At 42.0% G+C, this 25,637-nt stretch overlaps 1 protein-coding gene across 1 annotated transcript in view; it reads right to left on the bottom strand.

Annotated features, from left to right (window-relative positions):
* Positions 1–25,637, bottom strand: part of igsf9b (immunoglobulin superfamily, member 9b) — a 147,901-nt gene that overhangs the window by 64,893 nt on the left and 57,371 nt on the right. Inside the window, exon 3 of the mRNA XM_034169805.1 lies at positions 22,833–23,036. Within this exon, the coding sequence (XP_034025696.1) occupies positions 22,833–23,036 (204 nt within the window). The remainder of the gene's footprint in view (positions 1–22,832; positions 23,037–25,637) is intronic.

A 25,637-nucleotide genomic window follows, 5' to 3' on the forward strand; every position in this document is an offset into this window, starting at 1 on the left:
TGTCAGGGGTTGTAGATCAGAAACAGAGTCAGAGACGAGTTCCAAACCTGACCGTGTCCAAAACTCTCACAGAATGCGTTTTACTTTCACAATTCTCCCCAATGCATATAGGCAAAATTGACCCAGAATGCACAGACATCGCAAACCATGAGCAGTGCCAAGTGGTTCAAAGTCCTGTGTCCACATCACAGCTGTCCTGTTGAGACAGCTAACCAGACCTCGTTTTCTCTCCAAGCCTTCATGGTCACACTCCTGCAAAAATGTATAAGTCTGCATGGCTTTCTTGTAGACCCGTGTAAAAATAAAACGTAGATGTCAGCGATTGTAAACAATGGAACTGGGAATTCCGTTGACGAAGCAATGCATTTTGTGTCTACTTTCCATCTATGCAGTAGGGACTATTCGGTTTCATTTTTACATGTGTCTACAACACAGCCATGCACGTTTATCCGAGTTTGAAAGAATATGAACAATTAAGCTTGGAGAAGATGCAACGTTGAGTTAGTGATCTCAACAAGACAGCTGTGGTGTGGACACCGGACTCTGAACCAGTTAGCAGCTGTAATTTTTAGCGATGTGTAAACATATTGGTTTATTGACTGTTTATGGACAAATTAAAGACTTGAGAAACGCAAATGTGACGATGGTAATTGGCTGTTTAATGATCTTCAAGCGGAACTCGCGGAACTTCAAAATAACAGTTCTTGACGACATCCACCTGCAGTGGGCGGCTTTATTCACAATGTCAATGGCTCCTAATAAAAGACTCAAGAAGCACACATGTGACAATGGGAATCAAATGTTTAATGTCTGTGGAATTTGGCAATATCATAGCTAAAGAAGCCGTACAAAACAAGAAACTGTATTCTGTGTGGCTAATGAGGACCACCTGAGGAGAAGTAAAATCAATGGGATACAGTTGTGTTGAAAGGTATGTATTTATCATTTAATTTGTCCAGTCTGCTTTACACTTACTATAATTAAGTTCCTTTGGCTTCTTCCTTTTTTTACGTGGCGTCGTCACAGCAGATCAGAGATCAATCTGGATGTTGATTTGGCACAAGTTTAACATCAGACGCCCTTCTTGAGGCAACTCCACATTACATGGAGAATGGGCATGGGTGGTCTCGAACCGGAGCCCTTTTGCTCTGGAAACAAGTGCACTAACCTCTTGGGCACCACACTGCCTATTGCACATTTTTTAAATGTTCGCTTTATGAACACTACCGGAGATACAGCTGACTGTAAATCTTGGCAAAATAAGGCAAAAATAATAGTGCGCCCCTTACAGTGGCTCAGATGTGACTATATGTGGTAGGGAGAATTGGATAGCCCTTAACAAGTACCAGAGGCTTTCTCCAAGATAAGTCAATAAATGAATCAATAAATACAAACTCCCACGACACTGCAGCTGATCTGGTGCTCCACAGCCTGAATGGAATAGACATCGTTCCTGCTGGATCTGAGGTTTGACACTTGGCTAGAGTCTGTTATCTGTTTGTGATTTTAAGGAACAGTATCACCAGGCACAGTTGAAGGTCAGACACTGACTACTGCAGTGACCTCGGGATTGTATGTCTGTTTTTTGGAAATGTTTTGATGGCTTTTTTGAATGTGCTGTGCAACGGAGAAGTCAGTAGCTGAGTGAGAGGCAGTTGGGATGAGAATCAACACGTCTAAATCAGAGGTACTCTGCAGTTTCTGCACAGTTGTTATGGGTAGTGTGTTGAATCAGACCCGTCATCCTCGCTTGAATGCTCAGAAGGTTTATCGAGCGAGTTATCGAGCCAACTGGAGCAATGAATGCATATATGTCAGACAACCTAATAGTCCTTGAGACAGCATGAATTGAAGGATGTTGTGTAGTATTGTGGTGGAAGCAATGTCGGAAACCAAAAACAAATAATCAGTTACATTTTGTACCTCCAGACAAAAGGTTGGACGGGGAGCGACTTTTATTTCCCACTCTGCAGGTGTGTGAGGAGGGAAGAGCTGCATGTCAGACAGCAAAGGCAGCTGTCTGTGTTTGGCTACATTTCAGCTATTTTATGCCTCACTCTTCTTCTTAGCTTCTGTGACCAAAATAAGATCACAGAACATTTTTTTTTTTGAGCTCTCAATTTGGGTTTTCTTTTGGGTGTCTGTATGGATGCTGGGTGAGCCTTTTATTTTTTATTTCATTGGCTGATAGCTGTCATCATTGTCAGCTGCACTTCCCGTTGAACGTTTTGTAATATATAAACTAGTGCTGTCAATTGATTACAATGTAATTGCAATTCATCGCACGATTGTCTAGAGCCAACTCACAATTAATCACATTTTTTAAAATCTTTATTCCAAGCTGCTTCTTAATGTTCATCATCTTTGATTTAAATTAAATGATCAGATTTTTTTTTTTTGGTCTCATCAATTCCACTTCATGCTGAACTGTAGCAGTAAAACTAGGACACTCTGAGTAATAGCAACTGAATGGTATTTTAGTTATTAAAATATATTAATTCTTCTTACTATTACTACTATTATCATTATTGTTGCCGTTCGTAAAAACGGGGTTAGGGCCCTTTTGAACCTTCTCTGTGGCTCTGCCCCTATGCACGGTCTCTGTAAACAGGAATTAGACAATGAGGAAAAACATTTATTTTTTGTGAAAATTGCTACCTGACTGGAAATGAGGAACGTAATATCACCAGAAACAGCTTTTGTGTGTATTTGATGCGATGTGAGTTTTTAAACTTTCATTGTGCAGCTCTCAGTCTGTTGCAGCGCTGAGCCTATTTGCGCTCCGTGCTTAGGGCCTCTTCACACATAACACGGCACTGGGTGAAAGAAACAGAAATCTGCGAACAAAAGAGGAAATGGAGAACCACAAAACATTCCACATGCTGTCGGGAGGGACGCACGGTCAGACAGGCGTGCACGATACCACAGCGACGGTTTCATGCACGTTTGTGTTCGCGCGCATGAACACAGTGTGAGCATGTGGAAAGTTACGCACACAGCAACAAAATAAAAAAAACACCACAATTTATAATACTTAATTCCTGTTATAAAGAGCCTTCGCCTAGACATACACCAGGAAATAATTAAATGACGTGGCTTATCGTTCTTCCTTTTATGTTTTACATGAATTACCTGATGCGCATCCCATGAAGACATCAGCCGGGCTCACGAAGAGTTGGCTCTCGCGTCGTGAACACATCAGCCAGCATGGCTTGTCCAGTGCGCAGTGATCCGCTGGTGACCGCGTTACCAATGTGATAGTTGTTTTAATTATTACAATGTGGGGAAATCCCGGAGTCACATGCACCATGCACTGGCGTCCAGCGTTGCGGAGCGCTGACGGGGCGGTCAGCTGAAGCGATATGTGTTTTAATGTATTTGCACATGAGGACACCATGCCGACGTCCACACTCCATGGTGAAGTTATGCAACGTCATATTCTACACTACAGGTGTTCTCCAGCTGTGACCTGCGAGCACAGATATCTGAACAGCTGCAGGTCGCAGGGACACGCCCCCCTTTGTCTGCCGACCTCGCCAGACAGACAAAAAGGCTCACTCTCTGTTCCTTTGTTCTGTGATTTTAAATTTATGTATGTATTATTATTTTTTGTCCTGCATCTGTCTGATGTCTGTATTTTGAATGTTATGCCTTGCATGCATGGTCAGGTCCAGGTGGCGGTCAGCTGACAGGTGCTGTATGTCCACAGCAAAGTGCATGAGCAAAGCGATCGCAAATGAATGAGTTCACGCCTTTTCCCTTATTTGTTTTATTTAATTTCCAATCTTCCTGTCTGTCATGTAAACTACAATTTACATGGTGGAAGTGACATCAGCCTGCCTGGCAGGCTTCATGCTGTGCCGTGAGCTCAGATGCTTGCCGGTCCACATGAGGGGATGATAGCCCGCCCACACGTGCACTGCGTGTTCACCAGCTGAGTTGCAGTACACAGTGGTCAGCTGTTCCAGCTGCGCACTGTGCTGGACAGTAACCACACTCTGGGACCCTCAGCCACAGCTCACAAGGTTGGATTCACAGTGTGTATGTGTATGTATGTATGTGTGTGTGTGTGTGTGTGTGTGTGTTCGGGACAGGCACACCCATGTGTTGCTAGGTTACGCCACACATGTTGCACTGAGACAATTTTCACAGACAGCTCGAATGTGGTCGCCTGCTCTCTACTATTGTGCTGGGAGCACAAATAGCCCCACCTTCTCTAAGTGCCCATCGAGAGGTGTTGGATGTTCGTGTGTGACACCCGGAATTTGGCCAACACCTGCCGAGAGAGGGGTCGAATGGGCACTTGCAGGGCACTCATTGTCTTTCAGCCGCTGCTGTGTGCAAATTGCTGTGGCGACAGATGTATGAGGTGTTTGCGGGAGCTCCGATTTTTCATGAGTGGCACGTGCGCCAGTTGGCTTCAATCATGTTAAGTGTGAAGGGGCCCTTATGAAACAGAGTGAGATGCACACTGTTGTGGGATTTAATTAATCCCATACAGATCAATAAAAAAAAGCAGCCTTGAATGAGGATTTCTTTTCAAGGAGGTTTGTTTCTGCTGCTTGGCTGTGTGCTTTAATTGTGTTAAAAAAATTACCTGTGTAAAAAGAATTTGCCTTCATATCGTATTATCGTGTCAACTTTCACAGCCCTAATATAAATTTAAGAAGCCATCTCTGAGGTAAACCTCTCAAGTCATCAGTGAATTTATGCTGAAACTAATCACCTACAACCATCAAATTTTTCAGTGATCAAAAGAATGTGATCACACAGACAAACAGACAAGGAAGGAGCTCATAGTAGACCCACTCTTCTGGAGGTGTTCTAGACACATCTACTTGGGAAACCACCATAAGGAAGACCCAGAATATACTGGAGTGATTCCATATCCTATGTGGCTTGGAAGATTCTTTGGATGCCCAGAAGGAACTGGAGGATGTTGTTCAACAAAAAGATGTCAGTTCTACTTTACACAATCCAGTGCTGGTGAAGCCCAGCCTAGACAAATGATAAATGGACTGCATTTATACACCGCTTTTCCATCTGCATCAGATGCTCAAAGCGCTTTACAATTATGCCTCACATTCACCCATTCACACACACACCAATGTCAAGGTGCTGCCATGCAAGGCGCTCACTACACACCGGGAGCAACTTGGGGATTAAGGACCTTGCCCAAGGACCCTTAGTGATTTTCTGGTCAAGCTGGGGTTTGAACCGAGGATCTTCTGGTCCCAAGCCCAATGCTTAACCACTAGATATCACCTCCTCAATGACAACAATGGAAAATGGAAGAATCCAATTTCTGATCCACACTGGGATCAGAAAATGGATTCTTTATCTTAAAATAATCACTAATTTGAGTAAATTTCATAGAAATCGTACAAGGAGTCAAGAAACCAAGGGAGAAATATAACAACTTTGTTGTAGATAAGGCTAAATCAACAACAGTTAAATTAATTTTTTCTCCATCAGGGTTATTCAATGTAGGTGTGTACAACATGCAGTTTCTTCAATCGAAGACACAGAAGCCTATAACTCCTTCAGAGTTGTTATGGGTGTCTTGGTGGTTTCCTTCACCGATCTCCTTCTTGCACAGTCACTCAATTTTCAATTTAAACCTGTCTGCCTACTCCAGACAGATTTACCGCACAGTACCATATTTCCTGTGTTTCTTAATGATTGATGTAAATGAAGTTTAAGACATATTCAGGGACCTGGATATGTTCACAAGTTTTCTAAAGAAAACTTCCTGTAAAAGTGATCATTTATATTGAAGCTTGTATCTTGTTTGTCCAATTACTTTCAGGGTCTGCCATTATAAGCACTACATATAAAAACAGCTATTTTTGTTAAACCCCTTGAATTAAATTTGAAAGGCTACACTACAAGCACATCTTGATCGTTTCATTTCAACTCCATTGTGGTGTACAGAGATAAAATTATGTTACTGTCGAAATACTTATGGGTCTGACTGGAAATAGTTCAATGCATTTTTCAATGTCAGAGATACATTTGACAAATATCACTGTAATTGTGCATCACGTTAGCAGAAAATGAGAATGATGGAATGCCAAGAACGCCTCCACTCCTCTGTTATTGTCAGTGACGTGAGGGTTGACTCACAAGCGACCCAAACCTGATGTTCAACCCGATGGCAACTCGAACAATGAATATTAATAATGACAAAATGATTCCCGACCTGCTACCTGACCCACAAAATGGCATCGCAATTAGTGCAAAGAACGTAAGCAGCACTGCTGTCATCTTCATGAACAACCTCTACAAATACGTCCCACACTTTATGTTTGCTTGATGTGTGCCTTGTTTTTTTATTTTAAAGCTCTCCATCTTCAACCTCTCACATATGCAGGTGTCTGTAGGACAGGATAGGAGATATTCTATCAATAATGTTTTGCAAAACAATTATTTCTGAAACACTGACATTAGCCTTTAGGTAATTATTTGACAACTTTGCTTATAATTTATTCCCACTCACCAGCTTGCAAATGACCTGAATATCATTAAAATTATTATTTTTTGACTCATAACCGTGGATGACCACAGCTGATTGTGGACACCTGCTAATTCTGGATCAGCACACACATCAACTGGTTCTTGCATCTGATTATCTTCAGTCTGGATGACTTTTCTGCATTTTTAGACTTTCAGTGTGTTACAGATGCAGCTTCTTTCTAAGAGTGCTCGGCAATCAGGTTCTTGTGTTCTAACGGAATTAAACTGATGTGAATTTGATAGTGATGTTCATTACTGATACAGTCACAAAGGTAAACATGGGGTACGGTAAACTTAATAGGATACAGCACCAGCAATACCTACAGAGGGAGACAGATTAATCTGTTTGGAGAGACATCTGTGTTGCTTTTCTTTGTCCATCCCTATCACCACAGCCGAGCAGAGGTGCATTGTGGGATATGCTTTGATTTGAATACAATCATAAGTCTAGGTCTGGCCCCATGCTTCTGACAGCCCACCCCCTCTTTCTACCCCCAAATTTCTCTCTTCAAATCTCCTGACCCTCTAATCAGTTTAACCCTTTTATGAATAGCTCTTTGTTGTGTGAAAGATTACAGTTAACTCTGTCCCTCTCGCTCTGTCCGGCTTTGTTAACTCCTGCACCAGCAAGCGCACACAGCTCAGGTGGCAAGTTTCACCAAACTGAAAACTCTACGTACTGTTGTTAAAATCACACACAAAAAAAATTCTATTTGGGTTTCTCAGAGTGCACAGCTGCGAGACCCAACACTTCCCTTGCACATCCTCTGTGTAACATCAAATTTCAGGTTAGTTTTTAAGATTTTGGCCCTTAGGTTTAAAAACTGGATATAGAAACTGACTTTTTTTTTTTTTTAAGTGATTGATGTCATAACAATATCTACAAATTTGACCACACTTTGGAAAACAACTCTATGCATCCAGTTATCTGCTATACCAGGGGTGGCCAAGTTCGGTCCTCGAGAGCCACCTTCCTGACACTCTTAGTTGTCTCCCTGCTCCAACACACCTGAATCCAATGAAAGGCTCATTAAAAGTCTGCTAACGAGTCTTTCATTGGATTCAGGTGTGTTGGAGCAGGGAGACAACTAAGAGTGTCAGGAAGGTGGCTCTCGAGGACTGAACTTGGCCACCCCTGTGCTATACTGTATTTATGCAATCAGTTTGAAAAGTATCTTGATAATTTTGATTTAACCTTTATTTAACCAGGTTAATCCCATTGAGATCAGGATCTCTATTACAAGGGAGACTTGGACAATTCTAAAGTTCCCAATTCACCTAACCTGTATGTCTTTAGATGTGACAGGAAGCCGGAGCACCCAGAGGAAACCCACAAACCCACGGGGAGAAGATACAAACTCAACACAGAAAGGCCACAGGTGGGACTCGATCTCATGACCTTCTCGTTGTGAGGCAACAGTGCTAACCACTAAGCCACCGTGCTGCTCAGGTTGCCCATAATGACTCAAACCTGAAGAAATGAGAGAATTAATTAGTTAAACTTGTGTCTTTTATTTGATTTTGGGAAGCACTTTGTATATATGACTAGAAAATGACTTTCAAACATCTCCTCCTTCCACTACTTTGGTAGCAGCAGTTCTAGGGCTTTTATTGTGAAAAACCAGTATGGGTAGTGTGTCTATTTGCTTGCAAAATGCTTGATGACTTTCAAGCATTAAATTTGAGCTAAATGATAATCTATGTTCACAATCAACTTCTTTATTCCAGACACAACCGTAGTACTGAAATCTGCCGACTATTTTGGAATCCTGTTATGAGTATCAGTGCAATTTTGCACCCCTCAGTTAAATAACCTTTATAACAGGTTACTCAACTCGGATGGTGCAAGTTCACTTTTACATAAATTTTTTGTGTCCCTCACTACGCTGTCCCCCTTTTATTTATTTATTTTTTTAGCTTGTTTAAAGTGCTTTTTTCCCCACCACTGGTAGTTCAAACAATAGTCTGGAGTAAGAAATGGTTGTGCACTTTGATATGCGAGCTAAAAACTGTAGATGTTGTCGCATTTACTTCTGCTGGCTGTGTGATCTTTTCATAGAGTATAAATGGCCAAAGCTTTTCATAGTTTTCAATCTAGTAGGTCAGGACTGAATATGAATGCCTAGGCACAACACAGCAGTGAAACATATCTCACACTCATCTTATGAATAGCTCTTGTGACACACCTAAAGGCACCGTGACATGAGGTAATAAGGTCTTTGTAATAACCCTTTGCTGTAAGACGGCCAGCATGAAATCCCCAAGCTACAGCCATCTTTTCTTCTGTCATTGTGCGACTGTTTGGCACACATCTTCCTGCTCTAGTTGGAGTTGAAAAACTGGTTGGTGGTAGATAAAGGTGATCGATTTCAGTTGTCACCTTTCTGCAGGGCCTAACCTGTGCTTTTCATGTTTGCAAAAGCTCAGTTAGCCAAACTAAAATTCCACATGAGCCTATGTAACGAAAAGGCTGGAGAGTTCAGAGTTTTGCATTTGCAAATGCAGATATGCACTAGTGGATTTGTGTACAAATGCATATGACTTGCATACACCTGTGTGTGCAAGTCATGTGTACCAATAGCTGGAGAACTGACATTCTTGTCTTGTGTTGTAGTCCACACATTGCCAATTTACTTCAACCCACAGAAAAAAATTGGAGCTAGCCCCATAATCATAAAGGATTCTCTTAAAGCTGTACGGGCTTTGAAATAAAAAAAATAAAAAAAATTTATTTAGTTTCTACCGAAATCTAAGCATTATGATATAGGTTTATTTTTGTGATGTTGCAAAAAATAACATTTATCTGGGGGGAATGCCATAGCAAATATTTTATTTTCCTTCTTCACTAGCATGCAGGTGAACTACCAGGGTCTGTATTAGAGTTCTGGGACACACTAGGTATTGAAAATATGAGTCCCAAGGCCCAGCACCTCGAGGCAGCTTTACAAGTGCCAAATTCAGTACATAGAGCTGCTAATTTCAAGAGTTACTCAAGTGTGCTACAGTGTACTAAGAAAGGTGGTGTGGCAAATCATGCTATAAAAACAAATTGTGTCTAAATTATGCAGTTTTATATTTGAAAAAGGTAATGTACGAGGTCTATTAGAAAAGAAACCGACCTTTTTATTTTTTCAAAAACTATATGGATTTGAATCACGTGGGATTGCGTCAGACAAGCTTGAACCCTCGTGTGCATGCGTGAGTTTTTTCATGCCTGTCGGTTGCGTCATTTGCCTGTGAGCAGGCTTTGAGTGAGCAGTGGTCCACCCCTCTCGTCTATTTTTTATTGCGAATAAATGTCTGAATGATTTGGAGCTTTGCTGCATCAATTTTTTTTCGAAAAATTTATATGGCTTTCAGGGACGCTTTTATGGGGATTAAACAGATTACGGAGTGTTACTGCCGCTTTAAGGACTGCCCACAACTCCTGAGAGCGCGGCACGCTCCCAGCCCCCATCGACAGGCTCACACCCCGCTGGAACAACCAGATCATTTCCAACGTGAAAGCTTTGTTGATCTGGGACCTCGTCTGACTTTCACAAAAAGGCAGAAGATGTGGACATCAGCACTTTATCGGTACATTCCACCGTTACAGGAGTTTTTTTTCATGGAAAAAGAAGCGGAGGGACGCGGCACAAAACCACCTCGGTGTTGGTCTCTCAGGACACCTTTCAGGTGGATTTCAGACGGATTCCGGTTGCTTTCCAGTCGTGTGAATATCCAATTGTGATTGTGCATGAGCTGGACAACATGTCCTGGAAGGATTCATCACAGCGTTTCTTTGCGCCGAGCGGCTGCACCGCGACACGCGGAACTCCTCCGCACGGCACGAAAACCAGGACTACAACCCCTGACAATAATTATGGAATCACCGGCCTCGGAGGATGTTCATTCAGTTGTTTAATTTTGTAGAAAAAAAAGCAGATCACAGGCATGACACAAAACGAAAGTCATTTCAAATGGCAACTTTCTGGCTTTAAGAAACACTATAAGAAATCAGGAAAAAAAATTGTGGCAGTCAGTAACGGTTACTTTTTTAGACCAAGCAGAGGGAAAAAAATATGGACTCACTCAATTCTGAGGAATAAATTATGGAATCACCCTGTAAATTTTCATCCCCAAAACTAACACCTGCATCAAATCAGATCTGCTCGTTAGTCTGCATCTAAAAAGGAGTGATCACACCTTGGAGAGCTGTTGCACCAAGTGGACTGACATGAATCATGGCTCCAACACGAGAGATGTCAATTGAAACAAAGGAGAGGATTATCAAACTCTTAAAAGAGGGTAAATCATCACGCAATGTTGCAAAAGATGTTGGTTGTTCACAGTCAGCTGTGTCTAAACTCTGGACCAAATACAAACAACATGGGAAGGTTGTTAAAGGCAAACATACTGGTAGACCAAGGAAGACATCAAAGCATCAAGACAGAAAACTTAAAGCAATATGTCTCAAAAATCAAAACTGCACAACAAAACAAATGAGGAACGAATGGGAGGAAACTGGAGTCAACCTCTGTGACCGAACTGTAAGAAACCGCCTAGAGGAAATGGGATTTACATACAGAAAAGCTAAACGAAAGCCATCATTAACACCTAAACAGAAAAAAACAAGGTTACAATGGGCTAAGGAAAAGCAATCGTGGACTGTGGATGACTGGATGAAAGTCATATTCAGTGATGAATCTCGAATCTGCATTGGGCAAGGTGATGATGCTAGAACTTTTGTTTGGTGCCGTTCCAATGAGATTTATAAAGATGACTGCCTGAAGAGAACATGTAAATTTCCACAGTCATTGATGATATGGGGCTGCATGTCAGGTAAAGGCACTGGGGAGATGGTTGTCATTACATCATCAATAAATGCACAAGTTTACGTTGATATTTTGGACACTTTTCTTATCCCATCAATTGAAAGGATGTTTGGGGATGATGAAATCATTTTTCAAGATGATAATGCATCTTGCCATAGAGCAAAAACTCTGAAAACATTCCTTTCAAAAAGACACATAGGGTCAATGTCATGGCCTGCAAATAGTCTGGATCTTAATCCAATTGAAAATCTTTGGTGGAAGTTGAAGAAAATGGTCCATGACAAGGCTCCAACCTGCAAAGCTGATCTGGCAACAGCAATCAGAGAAAGTTGGAGCCAGATTGATGAAGAGTACTGTTTGTCACTCATTAAGTCCATGCCTCAGAGACTGCAAGCTGTTATAAAAGCCAGAGGTGGTGCAACAAAATACTAGTGATGTGTTGGAGCGTTCTTTTGTTTTTCATGATTCCATCATTTTTTCCTCAGAATTGAGTAATTCCATATTTTTTTTTCCCTCTGCTTGGTCTAAAAAAGTAACTGTTACTGACTGCCACAATTTTTTTTCCTGATTTCTTATAGTGTTTCTTAAAGTCAGAAAGTTGCCATTTGAAATGACTTTAGCTTTGCGTCATGTCTGTGATCTGCTTTTTTTCTACAAAATTAAACAACTGAATGAACATCCTCCGAGGCCGGTGATTCCATAATTTTTGCCAGGGGTTGTACAGTCCAGTGCTGTCTAGTGCTGCACAAGGAGTGTAACAGTCAAAAGGCATTAGCGGTTTCACAATGCACATACACTCTGCCTGCACATATTGTCACTAGTCGCCTGTAAAATGACAACAGATTATGGCCACTGTAGGCAAAGAAAAAAAAACCTCCTTTAGCTGCTGCACAGCTTCATCTCACCTCAGGAAGCTTGACAGGTTGGACTTAATCTGAAATGAGCCACTAATGCTTTTACTTGCAACTGCTCCCTTGATACCACAGCACTGTGTGCCCAATGCATTTCAGTTTAAATGGAAGAACATGTGTCATTCTGACTGGCTGATATGCAAGTCTGTTTAGTGCCTCTCATTAAAATAATGCCTACAAATGTTATAAAGTCAAAGTAAAAATGAATAGTCTGTTTCCAAATTGCTCCTGGATTTCATTTCATGCTAAAAATGGACTGACTATATAATTTGTAGTGGTGGTGGCAAAGCATTTAAGTTCACTTGTTTCTAGTGCGGAAAGTTCTTGGTTCAAGGCCACCTCTGCTCATTCGCCATGTAATGTGGAGTTACGTAACGAAGGGTATCGGGCATAAAACTTGTGCCAAATCAACATACAGATTCACCTCGGATCTGCTGTGGCAACCCCGGATGAAACAAGAGAGAACCCGAAGGGACTTACTACTGCAAGTAAATCTGCAAAATATAAATGGCTCCAGATCCAACAGCCGCTACAGGGAAGTTGTCAGTTACTGTCTACTGTTTACCCACTGTTTGCAAAATGATCTGATCTATGTGAAGTTATGTATGCTGAAAAAATAAATAAATAAATGAATAACTAAATAAATTATAACTTTGGGGAGGTGATGGTCTAGTGGTTAAACAGTCGACTTTAGACCAGAGGATCCTCGATTCAAACCTCCGTCTAGCCAGAAAATCTCTAAAGGGCCTTTTGGCAGGGTCCTTAATCCCCAAGTTGTTCCTGATGTGTAGTGAGCACCTTGCATGGCAGCACCCTGACATCAGTGTGCGAGTGGGTGTGTGTGAATGGGTGAATGCAAGGCATACTGTAACGCGCTTTGAGCTTCTGATATAGATGGAAAAACACTATATAAATGCAGTTCATCCATAACACTGTGGGACAAGGACAAGGAATATGACATATTAATACCTCCCTAACCAACTTCAACACCGCTCTGTAGTCATGCCAGTCCTCAAATACAGAAAGCTATCTCACCTACACTTGATATCATATCAGGTGTCGATTTAATGGACGACTTGAACAGTTTCCCAAGACAGTGATGCTTTCATCTCAGCTTCTAAAAATGGCCAAACGCCTCAGTAAGTCTGAGACGAATCTAGATAGCATGTGGAAATGCTTTTATGGTTTATTCTGGATGAGAACATTTGGTTGCATTTACAATAAAGCGAAAGATAGGACAGGAAAAGGCTTAGTAATAAATTTACTACCAACATATTAAAGCCTGACACCTCATATGGCACTGCAGTACTCTGACATTATACCACAAACCCTGAACCAGGAACACTACACTTCACAATATCAATTCATAGTCTTGACCTTCAGCCTTGCACCGTCTTAAATCATTTCTGAGCTCTTGCTCCCGATATGAGACAAGCCCAGACACAGATGAGGAAGCGGAAGACTCCTTTGCTCTCTTGTGGTTAGATCTGAAATCCCCCCCGACATTTTAATTTGAGGGTGGAATACATTAGACCTACAGTGTAGACACACTTCACATACTGCCATCTGCCTCCAGTGGGAGGGGAGATAGGATACGAGACAGGGTGAAGCTCACATCAGACAAGTACACAAAAGAGAAATATTATGGCATCCAGAATAGTCTTCTACTCACGTCTGTAATGCTGTTTACTTCAATACGGCTGTTTGTGCACCATCACATGACTAGATTTGAACAATGGCATCTTAACTGCTGGCATGCCAGACCCATAGAATCCAACGTCTTGGCAATAGGAGCCCATTTTTGGCCCTGCTCCTACAGTCCTTCAGTTTGGTTCCTGAAAGAGTAAACCATCATTTGCTCCCACCAATTCTTCCCCGTTTTCAAAATAACTTATAAAGACATGAGGTGGGGCTTGGTAAACGGAGGTTCATGGCCTAGTTGTGACGTTATACGAATTGGGGTGTCCTAGTAGTCTGCTGGCTTTGGCAATGTAAGAGGTGGCTGTGATACCCCTCTTTGTCTGTTGTTCCCTGGTAGACAATGACAGGATTACAGGGCTCCAGCAAGAAAACTCTTATTAATGCTTCATCCACCCTCCTTCCAGCACAACAATCGCTTCTTACTGGGTCACCCCTCAGCATACTAATAAAACACTGCCATCAGACCAGTCAGCCCCCACCTGCACCCTCCATGCACAGCGTTACTGGCTCAGTCACCCCACCCCCTTTAACAGCCTCCAATAAAACACATCCATTCTCAGCCTTGCTCGCCTCCCTGCAGTATGACTGTGGTGGGGAAACGCACACAGACACAACACCCACAGTAATTACAGTCATCCTAGTTTGGATGAATTACCTCTCTGGGCTATTGTTTTATACAAACATCCCCTCCCCAAGCCTCGACTAATACTGGTGTAACCTCCTTACTGCAACCCACACAGGGCAACTCCACGTAACTCGGGTAAGAGGAGAACCTGAGAAGCAAAGACAGACAACCCCCCTCCCCTCAAACAAATCTACTGAACCATAATTAAAGAATTTTGTCAAATGGAACTTTCTTAACTTCTTTCAGAAAGAAACTGCTTGACAGTGGCTTCAGATTCATCTTTTCTTTGTCATCCTGTTTTCAAAGCCCACATCACGGCTTGCGTGCAGTCAAACTGCTCCCCATAAAGCAACAGACAAAAGGCTGAATAGAAGCAAGAGGTTCTTTCTCTGCACTTTCTCCAAGGCTCCTGCGGCGCAAAGGAAATATTTCACAAACCTTTTTGTCTTTTTTGGGTTAAAAACACAAAGCAATCATTTTAGTTCCCAACTGCAGCTACTGGATTATTTTTTTAGTCAGTCTTCCAGGGTAGGCAGTCTCTGATAGGAATTACCTGATGGGCCTTGTAAGACTGAGCAAATGCTAACATTCATAATGGAAAACATGCAAAATGGACAATATGCTCCATTTTGCACATTTAACAGAAGCTATTCTCTTAGTACCTCAGTACTGCAGGTGTATTTGTGAGTGCAATGGAGTTTTTACACAAGCAAACCTTTAGTAAAATCAGGCCCGAAGCATCTTGTCCAAGGATACAGACAGGTAGCATGATTGGGAAAACTAAGTTATACATACTGGTGCGTCAGCTCCTTATCCAGAGTTACCTGTTCATAGGTTCATACTTCAAATAGTTTTCCTTCCAGCTGGGCCCAGAAAGGGGGTGTGGCACTTTTTTTTTTTTTTTTACACAGACACCTATTATCTTGTCAACTACCTCTAAAGGTATATCAGATAATGCCTTGATTTTGAAGCCAAAACTCTCAATTTACCAAATACATTAATTCCCAACTCTCACAGTCAGGTACATACATCCTTGTACAGTGATGCAGTTTTCATATTTTTGCCACTGCACACCAATGCAGTGAAGTTGCAATTAAACAAGCATGATGTACTCGTAGTGTAGATGTTCACCTTTAATTCAAGGGATTCAACAAAAACATGGCATTAACCATTTAGGAATTACAGCCATTTTTATACACAGTCTCTCCATCTTCAGAGCCCAAATGTAACTGGACAAAACACAGGCATTATTGTTTATACAAACCATCACAGCATGGTACTATACGGTAAATCTATCCGGAGCAGACACTTCTCAAAAACTCAGTGGCCGTGCAGGAAGGAGACTAGTGAGGAAACCACCAAGACACAAACTGCGAAGCTGAAGAAGTGGCTGTGGCTGTGAATGGAGAAACTATGTACATCATGCAACATTTATCTGTTGTGTCACCAGTTGCACAGCTTCATACTCGAGAGGAACACAGTGTTATTTTCTTAAAAAGAGAATGTGAAATTTCTGTAACAGTTTGGCAGAAAGCACATGGAAAACCTGAGCCTAGATTTGGTATGTTCTCTTATATGAGCAGCCTAAATGAGATTCCTTATGTATACAGAACCTTGTTTACCGTGAGCTTGTTTCCACAGCGGAAGCTTCCTGGTTCAAGAATCTCCCCCGCTCATTCTTCATGTACTGTGGAGTTGTGTCCGGAAGGGCATCTGGCGTAAAACTTGTGACAAATCAATCTGCATCAAATCAACATTCATACTAGATCTGCTGTGGCCACCCCAAATGAAAAAAGGGAGAAGCCAAAAGAACTTACTGGTGTGAGGAGTTCTAACTTCTGATAAAAGCTCAGAGTAGTGCTGCTGGTCTTCATTACAAAAGGCAGTTGTTTTGCCCGCTAAAAACATCCCTTTCAAGGTTGTCACCCATATCCAGCTATGAGAAGATCCCAGGGTAGATTCTGAACATGATAGAGAGATTATACAGACCATCTGGCCTGGAAATGCCTTGGGATCCCTCCGGAGGAACAAGAGTATCTGGATGAGAGGGCTTAGCATGCTCTCACTGCGACCTGGCCTCAGATGAGAGGTGGGAAATGGTTGATGTTCATTGCAAAAGAGGCTCATGCTGTGTTTACACATAGGCAGGACACATTACGAATGTTATATTTGCGTCATTCTTGGCACATTCCTGACATTCTTAATGTGACTTAACGTATCTGAATAGGTTTCTTAATTGTGCGTGTTGGTGCATGATATTCGTGATTTTCGTGGAGCATGTTTTTGGCTGTCAAAAAAATCTTCCACAAATATCACGCACCACCCTCATTTCGCCTCATGTCGTCGAGGTCACAACTGAGCGTGTTGATCCATCTTGATTAGTGGTGACCCTTAATAGAGTGTAACAGCGTTCTTCTCTGACTTGCGCACAATTAAACCCTGCTGTACTGCATTCAGTTTCATTGCTGCAATATGCTGAAGAAGGACAGTGATGCCGAGTTGGCTCAAAGTTTCGTTCCAATGCTCATCAACGCGCTCCTGCAGGGGTTCCACCTGCTGCTGCTGCTGCTGTGCCTGATGTTTGGGAAACAAGCGAGACGAGAGCCGTATGGAGCCACACATCTGGCTCTCTCAGTCTCCTCCTCCTCCTCCTCTCTGCGTCACTGCATGGCACAGAGCCCAACTAAGCATGCAGTCTCAAAGTTCTTCTGCTGTGGATTTTGAGGAGCAAAATGGAGCGATCTGAACTGTTCAGGAACTGATGGATGAATGTGGAGGTGTGTGGAGACAATTCGCCTCATTCACAACATGACAGAACGTAACAATGCGCTGTTATGTGCAATAGCGCGCAACATTAATTCTTGACCATGCGTAATGGTTCCTGATAATTCTCCAGCAACACGTGCCATTAATCGTAACGCGTGTTAATAGGTTGCAGCAGTTCCTGAGGACACCTGACGCCCCTGCCTCAAATCATCACAGTTGTGATCAGCAGCCAAGAATGTATACTTCATGGCATTTGTGACTTGTCGTCGTTATGTGTAAACACAGCATAAGATCTTTTTGAGAGACTGAGAAAAGGAGAAAAAAAAAGTATTTCCAGTCAAACTACACTTGCTGTTAAATCAAGTGCTTTTTTTTAACAATGATTTCTCAGTGCTGGTCATTTCTTTTTCATGAGTTTGAAAACAAAAAAGTCATTAAAGACAGTGTCTGTGAGTATACTTGTCCAGGGCTCAACAATAAGGCTTGCCTGATTCCCCAGGGTAAGTAAAGAATAACTTGGGTAAGAAAATAAACTACTCAAATTGGCTTAATCGGGGACACGTAAAAAAAAAAAAAACGATTAAAATGTATCTGACACAATGTTTCACAGCTGATAAAAGCAATAAGGAGTGAGACATCTCACTGTCTTCTCATCTTTGCTGAGAGGTGTACATGTTCAGCTCTGTGCTGGTCATTGCTGAAAAAAACTTAAAACTTAAGAAAACTTAACTAAAAAACTTAAAAATTACTGACAACCTCAGCTAACAGGTCAATCTCAGGTCAGGTGTTTACTGCATCATGATTTTGGGGACCAGTCAGTGGTTCAGTTTTGCTTGGTGGTGGGCATTCGCCTTATTGACGTATCCCATAATCCCTTGCGTGCCACAGAGTCACTGCAGTCAACAACATAAAGAGAATCAGCATGATGACAGTTGTAAATTAATATTACATTACAAAAATGTATTTTTTTATGCTTTTCGTCACATTAATAAGAGACTGCTGCATGATACCCTGAAAACGTGCTAAAACAATTATAACAAATAATCCATGTCTGCTACGTTTATTCTGTGTGGAATTTAATAAACGCAAATCAAATTTCAGACATATTATATATATTTGTCTCGAACAAAGAGGACAAACAGTGTTGTAAAGAACAATAATCAAGACGTTAAAGAGCAAACTTCACTTTCCCCCAGAACGACATGATCAGGAAGCGAGCGTACCTCACAGCAGCTCCCATTGAAAATAACAGAGAGACAGACTGTGATTCTCACGTTTACATAAAACAAACACAATAACAACGTCTATAAACCAAGAGAATATATTCATGAGAGTTTTAGGCACAATATAAAAATAGGTTTATGTTGCGATGTTAATGCTGCTGTCTGTGTGCAGCGTGATCAGAGTGTCTCAGTGCAGTTCTCAATGTTACTGAGATCTCACAGAACGGCGACCTCTCCGAGGTTTTTGAAACGTCAATAGGGCGAATTAAAAAAATTCTGATTATTTTTTCAGGAATCATGAATTGACTAGACCTACAGAACATCATAAAGCTATCAACAGTTGCTAAAAAGGCTAACAACGAGAGCACCCAAGATTACATCATATGATAATTTCAATCAACATAAACACTGGTACACGTCTTAAATGATCGAGCTGTCAGTCAAAGTAACCATGCCCTTAATATCCTCAGATAACCAGGTTTTGTATGTTCAAAGATTATGACAATAACACTGTTTTCCCAGCACCCATCTCCAGTATTACAACCCCAATTCCAATGAAGTTGGGATGTTGTGTGAAATGTAAATAAAAACAGAATACAATGATTTGCAAATCCTCTTCAACCTATATTCAATTGAATACACCACAAAGACAAGATATTTAATGTTCAAACTGATAAACTTTTTTTGTTTTTGTGCAAATATTTGCTCATTTTGAAATGGATGCCTGCAACACATTTTGAAAAACTTGGGACGGGGCAACAAAAGACTGGGAAAGTCAATGAATGCTCAAAGAACACCTGTTTGGAACATTCCACAGGTGAACAGGTTAACTGGAAACAGGTGAGTGTCATGACTGGGTATAAAAGGAGCATCCCCAAAAGGCTCAGTCATTCACAAGCAAAGATGGAGCGAGGATCACCACTTTGTGAACAACTGCATAAAAAAAAATAGTCCAACAGTTTAAGAACAATATTTCTCAATGTTCAACTGCAAGGAATTTAGGAATTCCATCATCTGATGTAACCCAGTGGTAAACATATCACTGTCCCACCTTTTTTTGAAAAGTGCTGCAGGCATCCATTTCAAAATGAGCAAATATTTGCATGAAAACAATAAAGCTTATCAGTTTGAACATTAAATATCTTGTCTTTGTGGTGTATTCAATTGAATATAAGTTGAAGAGGATTTGAAAATCATTGTATTCTATTTTATTTACATTTTACATAACGTCCCAACTTCATTGGAATTGGGGTTGTAAATAGTGATAGACTATAAGACTATATTTTCAGAAAGGACAGTTTTTGGCAGATGGAGAGTTATACCCCAAAATGAAAGACATTTGAGTGAATTGGGTACACAGTGGCACACCAGCATTTTTGTTTTTTTTCCCCTCAACTGGAGCAAGACATAGCGCGCAGCGTGTCGTCAGACATTGAGGATTCTGATGATGAAGAAGATGAACCCTCTTTTGTTCTGGATGAGGAACCAGAGCAGGTGGACCCACCGACGTGCGCACAGATCTCCACAGTGGATCGGATCACGTGCTTCTGTTTGCAGTTTCTCCAGGGCTCAGGGGCTATGAGCTCCATCTCAGCATCGAGTCCTGGAACTCAGAGATGCAGACACATACTGCTCCAGCAGTGGCTCCACGCGCATTTTGTTTAAAGCGTCGAGATCAACATTAGCTGCGGTTTAGTTTTGTTCCTCTTTCGGCCCTTTTGCGCTCTTGGTTCGCAGGCTATTTGGTGATCAAGCTCGTGATCACCAAATTGTGATTTATTAAAAATTTTCCCTTCGTTCAGGAATCGTCATATGCCATGTGACTGGGTCATTAGATCGTGGATACAAGCAGGACAAACAAGACTCCTGTGTCGGATATCTGGGAATACACTCCTGCACAGGGTGAGAAGCTTGACTATCCGGGAGAGACTCCGAGGAGAGTCGCTACTTCTTTGCATCACATGCAGAAGGGTTGAAATGGTTCGGGCATCTGGCGAGGATGCTCCCTGGTTGTCTTCTAGGCACATCCAACAGGGATGAGATGCCTGGGAAGACCCAGGACATGCTGGAGAGATTATATTTGGAATGCCTTGGGATCCCCCGGGAAGAGTTACAAGACTTGGCCAAGGATAGGGAAGCTTGGAATGAGCTGCTTGGGATGAGCTGCTTGCTCTGCTGCGACCATGACCCGGAGAAGCAACTGAAAATGATGATGATGATGATGGTAAAATCATAACATGAACGCATGTGTCATTATATCCATTCCATCCAGAGGTGGGGGTTGAAAAATTGTCTGACACGCCGAAACGGAGGTGTTCCTTTGTCTCGCTTCCAAAGCGAATCGGTCTTTACGCATGAAGCCTCCGCGCGGCTTTCCATGACAAAATCTCTTGTTAAAAGTGAAATCTGCCGGAAAATGGCTGATGTCCAGCTCTTGTGATAACCAGAGAAAGAGCACACGACGGTCTCGTATCCACAGAGCCATCCGTTTAGAAATGGTCCGGTGGCTTGTGCCGCGTCGTCGCAGCTCGGAGCGCGGCACGCCGAGCGTCCTTAAAGGGGTCCTGAAAGCTGTAGTAACAGACCTTATTCTCTGTGAAGCCCGTAAAATTTTCACCGAAAGCCAGATACATTTTTCGAATGGTTTCCAGGTGCCAGTCTCTAACAGCTTCTGAAAAAATTCTGATGGAAAAAAAAGTCCTTTTCATTCCGCCATTTCCAGACAATGAAAATCCGACGAGGGGGCGGGACCACTCCATCCCAAGGCGTGCTCACAGGGAATGACGTCACCGACAGGCATGGAAAAACTCATGCATGCGCACGAGGGTTCAAGCATGTCTGACATAAAAACATATGGATGAAATCCATATAGTTTTTGAAAAAAATAAAAAGGACCGTTACTTTATTGACGGACCTCGTAGATTCTAATTAATAACAAAGGTAGTAACTACTCACATAATTTTTTAAAACACAAAAAAGTTTATTTTATATTTAAAGCCTGGTTCACACGACAGGGTGTTAAAATTATCTTTAGGTTTCCAAAACCTGAGAGACCACACACGTGAAGATAAAAAATCATAGATCTGACAGGTTTGGTCGTACAGTGTGTGGTGTTCAGCCACATGGTAGGAAATCTCGCAAAATCTCTCGAGATTAAACGTGACTTCAGAGTAAACAAATGGAGATACTTTGTGGACTATTTAAAACAGAGGGAAAAAAGCGATACAAAAAGAAAAGGCATCAAAGGAGTGGAGACAGCGCGACCACCAGACTTCTGATAAGTCAGAACAGCTGTTTTGATTTTATTTTCCGCTCCGTGCGCCCATCACCTCGCTTTCTGATTGAGTACACGACACATTCAGCAGGCTGCGTGCTCGTTTGTGGTCGGGGGACACAACACGCTGCGATATCGGGCCAAAAAATCCAACATGTTGAATATCCCCGATTTGCGATCGGAGCGCTCCTGATGTCCTGAGCAGATCAGAGCGCTCTTTAGCGTCTTCACGATTGTCGGGGCGTCCTTAAGATTGTCGGAAGAGGAAGATCTGGTCCGATATCAGCCTAATTATCCTGCCGTGTGAACCAGGCTTTACCCTTAGCAAATTAAAGTGTAGCCACCTGATATACTTCACTGTTTGGCTGTGATTTAAAAAAACGAAACTGCTGAATTTTTAGTTCAACACTGACTGACAGAATTTTATTCACATTCATGAAAGATATCATTTGTCTCTCAAGGTTTTGCCATGGAAATATCTGACAATCGTTTAGAACCATTTAACTTAAATCTTTGTTATTTGGTAACTGTTAAAAAATAAAAATGAATTGAAAAGGAGCAAGTAAAAAAAATAATTCGGGCAAGTGTATCTCTGACCTACTTGTTCGACTGGGCAAGTGAACAAACCTCGTAACATTGATCCCTGTTGTCTCATCAATAAACCATAATTTCTCTCACTGTAGCTTATTATCCAGAGGTCATAATACCACTATGACAAACACAGAGGTCGTGCTCTCGCTCAGACGTTCTGTAGTGCTGACAGATGGAATATTACAATCCTCAGTGCCAAAGAACAAATATCAGTCCTGTATGGTGTGGAGAGCACCTGCTCCACACACACTTGTGCCACTTTAGAGCAGCAAGGTGCTGATTTTCTCAGAGCAGGATGAAGACACAGCCCTACCACACGTACTGTGACCATCTAACCTAAGCTCCAGTGGAGCTGACAGAAAACAATTTTCTAAAGCACCAAACAAGCATTTGCTGTTGTGTCTTATTTACCTTTATAGTTCGGATGGACTCGAGGAGCATAAACTCCAAATTTGATGAGGACAGGAACGTTGTAACCAAGACGAACCCACTCAACCACGTGCAGTGGAAAGAGGTTTGGGCTGGTGTTGTCTTTGGAAGGAGTAAGACTACAGCCCAGCTCTGCAGAGCTCCCCTCTTTGGCACGAACCAATGTTGTTCCACCTTGCGACACACCTGCAAAGACAAGAGCATAACACAGAGGACAATAAACAATACAAATGTCTGCAAGAGACTAAGAAATATGAGTCTTTCAAAGTGTTACAGCCACTTCTTCTTTCGGCTGCTCCCAGTAGGGATCCCAACAGCAGATCAATCGTTTCCATCTCACCCTGTCAATTCAATTCAATTTTATTAATTTTTATAGCGCCTTCTCACGACAGTTGCCTCAAGGCGCTTCACACAAATTCACAACAGAACAAAATGAATTCAAGTAAAAAAAAGGCACAATAAAAATTAAAAACATAAAAGAATAAAAAGAAAATACAAGCCAGATATAAAAATATAATATATTAATAAGACAATCTAAAAAGTGGGTCTTTAATCTTGATTTAAAAGTCTCCAAGTCCAACTGCCTTATAGTCGCAGGGAGATCATTCCACAGAGCAGGGGCATGGCAAGAGAAAGCTCTATACCCCACAGACTTTTTAATTCACAATAGCAATACACAAAAGTCCTGCACCTTACACATGCAAGACCTGAGTCGGTACGTAGGGCTTAACCAGGTCAGCCTGGCAGGGAGGTGCCAGTCTGTGAACAATTTTACAGACCAACAACAAAACCTTAAAATCCGATCAGGCAGAAACAAGAAGCCAATGAAGAGATGCCAGACTGGGTGTAATATGGTCAAACTTTCCACTTCATGTCAGATGTCTGGCAGCAGCATTTTGCACTAATTGAAGACCCCTAATGCTGGACTGCAGCAAACAAGAAAACAGAGCATTGCAATAATCCAATCTAGAAGAGATAAATGCATGTATCAGAGTCTCAGCATCAGCCATAGACAGGATGGGACCCTGTCCTCTGGATTTTCCTCTGTCACACCAACCACCTCAGAACATCCATAACCATCCTCTTTGGCCTCCCTCTTCTCTTCCTGCCTGGTGGCTCCAACCTCAGCATCCTTCTCCCTATATACCCTGGGTCCCCCCAGTGCACATGTCCAAACCTCAATCTCTCTGCTCTAACCTTGTCTCCAAACCGTCCCATCTGAGCTGTTCCTCTGATAGGTTCATTCCTAATCCTGTCCATTCTCGTCACTCCCAAAGAGAATCGCAACATCCTCAACTCTGTCATCTCCAACTTTGCCTCCTGGTTTTTTGTTAAAGCCACCGTCTCTATGCTGTACAACATAGCTGGTCTCACTACCGTCTTGAAGACTTTCCCCTTCATATTCTTTGGTGACAAATCACTCCTGCTACCTGTCTCCACCCACTCCACCCTGCCTGCACTCTCTTCTTCACCTCTCTACTACACTCTGCATTACTTTGGACAGTTGACCCCAAGTATTTAAACTCATCTACTTTCACCACTTCAAGTCCTTCTAACCGCACTATTCCACTGGGCTCCCTCCCATTCACCCACATGCACTCAGTCTTGCTTCTACTGACTTTCATTCCCCTTCTCTCCAGAACATATCTCCACCTCTCCAGGCTAGATTCAACCTGGTCTCTACTCTAACTACAGATCACAATGTCATCTGTAAACATCATAGTCCATGGAGAGTTCTGTCTGATGTCATCTGTCAACCTGTCCATCATCATTGCGAACAAGCAAGGACTCAGACCTGATCCTCTGTGTAATCCCACCTCCACCTTGAATGAGTCTGTCATTCCTACTGCACATCTCACCACTGCCACACTATCCTTTATATGTCCTGTACTACCCTAACATACTTTGTCATACAATACCACAACTCTTCTCTTGGCACCCTGTCATAGGCTTTTTCTAAATCCTGATCCAATGTGCCTGATCAATGTCATGCCTCTGTAGTTACTGCAGCTCTGCACATCACCTTTGTTCTTAAAAATAGGAACCTTTTTCACTTCATTTATATAGCGCCAAATCACAACAAAGTTGTGATCTGGACCAACTGCCTTTCCACTCTTCATCATCTTCAGAGCTGCCCTCACTTAATCCTTACTAACCTCTTGTACTTCCTGATTTACTCTCATCACATCATCCAGCCTTTTCTCTCTCTCTCATTTTCTTCATTGATCAGCTCCTCAAAATATTCCCTCCACCTTCTCAACACACACTCCTCACTTGTCAGCACATTACCATGTGCATCTTTTACCACCCTAACCTGCTGTAAAACCTTTCCAGCTCTGTCCTTTTGTCTAGGAAATCGGTACAAGTCCTTCCCTCCTTCCTTAGTATTCAACGTCTTGCACAGCTCGCAATATGCCTTTTCCTTAGCTTTGCCACTTCTCTTTTCACCTTATGCCGCATCTCCTTGTACTCCTGTCTACTTTCTTCATCTCTCCAATGATCCCAAAATTTTTTCGCCAACCTCTGTCTCCTTATGCTTTCCTGGACAGCTTCATTCCACCACCAAGTTTCCTTGTCTTTCTTCCACAGTCCAAATGTACCTTCCTAGCTGTCTTCCTCCCTCAAAGTGTTACAGCAACTAGCGAGATTAAATTAACCACTACAGTCTACCATTCAGTACAAATGGATGCAATGACGAGAGGAGGATTTGAAATCTTTAAATCAAATCAATTTTATTTATATGGCGCCAAATCACAACAAACAGTTGCCCCAAGGCGCTTTATATTG

The sequence above is a fragment of the Thalassophryne amazonica genome, chromosome 5 (assembly GCF_902500255.1).
Source record: "Thalassophryne amazonica chromosome 5, fThaAma1.1, whole genome shotgun sequence".
NCBI classification, from domain to species: domain Eukaryota; kingdom Metazoa; phylum Chordata; class Actinopteri; order Batrachoidiformes; family Batrachoididae; genus Thalassophryne; species Thalassophryne amazonica.